Source organism: Zosterops lateralis, assembly GCF_965231275.1.
Source record: "Zosterops lateralis genome assembly, chromosome: 16".
In the NCBI taxonomy this organism is placed as follows: domain Eukaryota; kingdom Metazoa; phylum Chordata; class Aves; order Passeriformes; family Zosteropidae; genus Zosterops; species Zosterops lateralis.
The window spans coordinates 1,178,602-1,184,695 of NC_139776.1; the positions used below are offsets into that span (position 1 = coordinate 1,178,602).

Sequence of the window (6,094 nt, forward strand, 5' to 3'; positions counted from 1 at the left end):
TTCTGTGCCCTGGTGCTGCACAAGGCTCCAGCTCCTGCCACAAGGGCTACAGGGATAATGAATGAATATTTATAAAGTGGAGCAAATATGCCATAATTACCCTAATTGGCCTGCTGTGCTTCCAGTTACGGCAGAACTTTATTTCTGCTCAAGTGACATTTGCTTCTGGAGTAGTTCCTGTAGGCAAAGGAAAAGCAAAAGCTCTGCTGAAGAGGGCAGAAGATCCCCTGGTATCCTGATCCTCACCGTGCTCCTGGCAGGCTCGTGGCTAATAACATTCCTCGTCTCGTTAGGGATTTCTGGGGAGTATTTCAGACACTGGGAAATGACAAAGAAAAACAATGAGCAAAAAAGGGAGGGAGGACTAGTTTTATTTTGAATAATTAATAAGCCAAACTCTGAAAGTTTCCAGATTGGCAGCACATAAAATTCTCCTTGACTTCATTTGTGGTGCAGAAATGTATCTTTATTTGCAGAGTGACTGATGGGAAGAGAAGGAGCCCTGTCCTGAGGATTCCCACATTCAGGGAGCACATTTGGCATCTACCCTGGGCCTCCCCTTCCTGCTTGGGGTCTGACCATTGCTGTGTCAGGGATGCTGAAATTATTAGGGATGCTGAGATCATTAGGGATGCTCAGGTCATCAGGGATGCTGAAATGGGATGTCTGAGATACCACAAAGGACAAGGCAAAGGAGTGAGTGTGGGTAAATCTGCTGGTTTGCCATTTCTGCTGCAGCAAAAGGACTTTTGAGGTCCATTTTTATTGACAGGAGTGACATTAATCTGCTGTCAGATGTGTGGCTCTAGTTCCCTGCCTTCAGATCTTTTGGGGTTCTGTGGGCTGCACTAATCTGTGTTTGGGATGCTCCAGATCCACCAGTTCATGGGATTTGAGATCTTTTTCTTCTGTGTTTTGGCACCACTGTCACCTTTTGGATAAATAGATATTAAATCCACTGTCAAATCTTGCATGAGGTGGCCAATAGAACTATCAACACAGAAAAGATGGGCCCTGCAGTATTGTACCAACTCCTGGTAGTAAATAGTGAGTAATGACAGTGCAAATGGTGAAATCTCTGACACCCCAGGCAGAGGCAGCTGCTCAGGGCAGGGGTTGATGTGAGCAGGGATTGATGTCATGGTCTTCAAAGTCACATTCAACACTTCTTTTATTGTGTAATTTCTTATTGAACAGTCAATTCACTCTGTGTAGGTTTAGAATTATCTACTCCAGTTTTTTCAGCCTGTTGCAAACCCAAAAGAGGGACGTGAAAATTTTGCAGCCAAGCAATGTTGCTTTTTTGCATCAGGCTGAACCCCCCAGTGAAACTCTTCCCACACGAGTCAGGAATGTGTGGAGCACACCAGGTTTCCTTCCCAGACGTGCATCTGACGATGTGGGAATCTGTGATTCAGCCCTGCATGAGCTTTTTGTTTAATTAGACATTGCTGAAGCCTCTGACTGTTCACTGACACTCCCCGAAGCCTCTGACTGTGGAGATCTGAGGAGACTGAATTAAATGGGAACGTTGTAAAGGGTCAAATGGAGACAAGCTCGAAATATTCCCAACAGAGAATTCTTGAAGACCTTGACCTGTAGTGAATGTTTGCATAACATGAGGGATTTCAGCTCACCTTCTCTCTGTGCTGTTAGAGAACCCATGAGGCTCTGCCTTCATTTCTGTGCTGCAAAACCAAGGGGGTTGTCTGGGTTTTGAGGGAGGAAGAGGAGGCTGGAAAGGGTTTCAGAGAAAGTAATTTAATGTACCACCTTACCCAGGAATTCTGCTTTCAACAGGGACTTTTCTGTCTCACTTTTCACTGATCCTTCCTGTTCTCTTCTGAACCTGACAGATTCTTTGTTAAAACATTTTAAAGTTCTGTCCCAAAGAGGTGTGACTGTGATTCTGGGGACAACATGCAGGGAAGAAATGTCCCTGTGCAATCCTGAAGCTGGATTTCCCTGCAGGGGGATGATTTCCTTTGTTTTCTGGCCCAGCCTGGCCCTGCTCAGAGCCCCAGCCCCACTCCCTGTGCCCCCTCCACCCTCTGTCCCTGCAGGAGCACAGGGATGTGCAAGGAGAGCCCAGCACTTTATTAATCCCAGGATTTACAGCTCCTGGTGTGGATTCCAGAGCAGGAATCAGAGCAATGCTGCAGACATTCATCACTGCCCTCCTGCCTTCACCCCAGCACCCAGTGCTTGGCTCAGAGCTGTCCTGCTGCCTGCACACGCTGCAAAAAGGACAAAAAAAAGGAGTGACAGCCCTCAGCTGAGTCAGGAAACAACCAGCTTTGGGGCCAAGGCAGAATTGCCATGGATTTGATTGAAAACCCAGAGAATTGACTGTAGGGAGGCACCTGAGAGCTCCCAGGAGAGCTGAGCACAGCACGGGGGGCTCACACTGGGGTTGTGCTCTGAGGCCTCTGAGCTGGATTTATTATTATTATTATTATTATTATTATTATTATTATTATTGCAGCAAGTATTCCCCCTGTGAAACACAGCAGGAACAGCCACCCAGAGCTGCTCCCCAGCATCTGCTCCAAGCACAACACGACACAGGGTGGGCACTGACACCTCCCCTGGCCCTGCCTTGCCACAACCTGCAACAGCCAAGACGCTTTCACAGCTTTGCTCAACCAACACCCGACTCCAGGGGGGTATTTTTTATTTTATTTTTATTGGGCAAGGGCTTTAGAATCAAGCTCTAGTTGTGGGATTTTAAAAAATAAAAATAAAATAAAATTAAGTGATAGATGAAATAAATGAGCATTAATGTAGAGACAGTGAGGAAATGGCCCTACAGCGTTTATTAGCTTGCAGAACATGGAAATGAGCTTAGGTTTTATTTGGTAAGTCTTGATTTCTCCTTATATTCACATACAGCTCCTTATTTATGGCTCAGCCTGTCAAACACATTCTTAGATAAGCAACTGTTGCTCACAGGACTAATCTAATTACCAGTTCTTTTTATAACGAACGCTGACACAAAGGTAGAAGATGCATAGCACTTGTGCTGGAGCCAATGCTCCAGATGATCAAACAGTTTTGAAAATTAAAAAAAAAAAAAAAAAAAAAAATGGGCAGAAAAAAATTTTTTGTCACGATGTTCCTGTTTTTTGTCCAACTCCAATTAAAGATGAAGAACAAGAGTGAAAAGCTGGTTCATTTGCAGCTTTGGCACGGAATTAATTGCCAAGAGTTTAGACTGGATATTTTAGCACTCTGCAGTAATGTTCCATAGGCACATTTCCCTACCACGGGCTGCAGAATGCTAGAGCCCTAATTATTGAAAAAGTGCATTTTTAAAAGTGCATTTTTTTAAAAGTTTTGGAATTTTCCTTCAGGAACAAGCAAATCAGAACAGCTTCAAATTGTATTTTTAAAGACATTTGAGCAGAAAATCACTGTGCTGTGGGTTTGGTCAAACAGCACAGACTGAGAAACTGATTTTACTTTTTTTTGAAGGGACAATGTCATGTCCTTGGACTTCATTTACACCATAAAACCATTATTCATTCTGACATTTCTCCCAATCTGCAACAGAAATGCCAATAAGAAATAGTATTTCTGAAAATTAAGACAAAAAAAAAAAAAAGCCTTGGTCAGTGTGATGGGGACTTCTAAATTCTCCATGCTCTTAACTGCTAGCAAGTCATTTTACTAAAAAAAAAAGAGTGGAAAACAGGTGAAACTCTTTAAATCAGCTTTTCTTTAAGCACACATGAAATCAAACAAACGGATTTAATTATTTTAATAATTTTAATTATTTAATTATTTTTTTAAGTTCTGGGTTTTTTTTTTTTTTTTCTCCTGAGCTGTTCTGCAAGTCAGAACCTCTGACACAAACAGGGTCTGTCGTGAACCTGCACAGAAACCTGAGCCCAAACTGAGTGTCCCCTGTGCTGCCCCTGAGCTCAGCACAGAGCCTGGGCCAAATTCAACAACCCCTGCTTGTGCTTTGGGGTGTTCATGGCTTTTTCCTGTCCCATTTCAAATCTTCCCCATCACCACCATGAGTAACGATGGCAGAGGTGAGGTGAATCCTGGCTCTCTCTCCTGATGGAGGACAGAGCACAAAGCTGTCACTGTGCCCCTCTCCGTGACTCAAATCAGATTTTCTTTTTCTCTTAACTGGCAGCTTCCCACGGGCACAGATTTCCTCTGTGGGAAGGAAGGGGTGGCCCCAGTTTGCCCAGCAGTGCTGGGGGTCCCTGGAAACTGCCCTCTCCCAGTTCCCTTTCCGAGCTGAGGGAGAGCGAAGCTGGGAACAGATGGTGGGGAAGGCTGGCATCTCCTCATGCATATTTCATTGGATTTGCAGCTAGTCACCTCCTGATAATAACATTAAGTGCTACAAAACTCCAAGGTTTTGTTCCTTGGAATGTTGCGTCTGATGGCATCGGATCAATGCTGCAACATCAATTAAATTTTGAAGCTGGTGAGCTGTGAGTATTTACATCTCTAGCAAGGTTCTGCTATAAACAGCTCGATTTCTTCTGTTCTGCTCTGGGTTGGGGCTGACTTGCAGAGAAAGAGCTGGTTCTGTGGTGAGTGACAAATCTTACTGGACGTTCTTTAAAAGCACAATGGGACAAACAGCTGTGGTTATTTCCATTACGCTCTGAGGCCGGGAGAGAATTTAGCCATTAATTCTGATGTATTTACATTATTTTGTATACAAGAAGAACAAGAAAAATGGCAGCCCGTTTAATGATTATGTACATTGTGATTTGGTTGGAAAAATGTGTATTACAAATGGCAAAACAGCCTGCCAAGTGCATAATTATATGTTGCTCTCTTTTTTTTTGTTGTTGTTGTTGTCAGAGAAGTTTTAATTCCTTAAATCCCACTGCATGACGTCAGCAAAAGTTCTGCCCTATAGATTATATGGGGGGAAGGAAGGAACAGCATAATAACAGACTCCTTAAACCACATCAGGTCCTGGTCAGAGCTCCTTCTCTTGGTTTCAATATGAGGATCACCTTCCGAAGGTGCGAATTAAAAGACGGAATCTGAGACAGCGACGGGAGGAGAAACACTAATGCACGTCTCACTCGTTGTCCCTGGCCTCGGAGGAGAGCGTGGTGAACAAAACCTCGCTGCCCTGCGACTCGTTGCTCATCTGAGACTTGGCCTTCAGCAAGAACTGTGCCCTCCTGTACATGATCCTCTCCTGCTCCTGCTTCAGCTCCAGGTAGGAGCGCGAGAAGGTGTGGAAGATGGAGGTGACGGGGAAGGCCATGAGGAGGATCCCGCTCAGGATGCTGCTCAGGGCCACCACCTGCCCGGGGATGCTCCTGGGCACCATGTCCCCGTAGCCCACGGTGGTCATGGTGATGACGGCCCACCAGTAGCAGGCGGGGATGCTGGTGAACTCCTGCGAGTCGGCCATCTCGTTCTCGATGACGTAGAGCAAGGGGGCGAAGAGCGCGATGGCCACGCAGAGGAAGAGCAGCAGCAGCCCGAACTCGCGGGTGCAGCGCCGCGCCGTCAGCCCCAACGTCTGCAGCCCCAGCGAGTGCCGCGCCAAACGCATCACGTACAGGATGCGCAGCGCCCGCAGGATCCGCAGCACCAGCCCCACCTTGTCCAGGTAGATGTTGCCCGAGCTGGGCTTCTTGGAGGAGCCCTCGGAGCCGCCCGTGTCCACCAGCAGGGTGATGTAGTAGGGCAGGATGGCGATTATGTCGATCAGCGTCAGCGGCCGCCGCAGGAAGGAGAATTTGCTCTTGGCCTGGATGAATCGGAGCAGGAACTCCAGGGAGAACCACGCCACGCACACGGACTCCACGATGAAGATGTTGTAGCACATCTGGGAGCACTCGCCCTGCAGGAAAGAGGAGGAGTTTGTGATGGGCTCTGGGTAATAATAACTGTTTTAGTTGGTGCGGCTTCTGTGTCGGTTTTTTTAAACCTGAAATATTAAAGGAATCGAAGCTGTTGCTATGGGGAAACACGTTGGCAGTTTGGAACATGCTAAATGCAAAACTTAGAAGGGCACTGCTTATTCCACAGGAGATATTGCTCAGGAATTTCAGGCTTTCTAAATACAGAGTCTAACTAGGTAATGTACAGAGGAGTGTGT

General features: G+C 46.1%; 1 protein-coding gene across 1 annotated transcript in view; it reads right to left on the bottom strand.

Moving 5' to 3' along the window:
• Positions 1-5,059: 5,059 nt before the first annotated feature.
• KCNG1 (potassium voltage-gated channel modifier subfamily G member 1) overlaps positions 5,060-6,094 on the bottom strand; it is a gene marked incomplete at both ends in the record, with an annotated part of 3,915 nt that continues 2,880 nt past the window's right edge. Inside the window, one exon of the mRNA XM_083873167.1 lies at positions 5,060-5,836. Coding sequence (XP_083729293.1) covers positions 5,060-5,836 — 777 coding nt within the window. The remainder of the gene's footprint in view (positions 5,837-6,094) is intronic.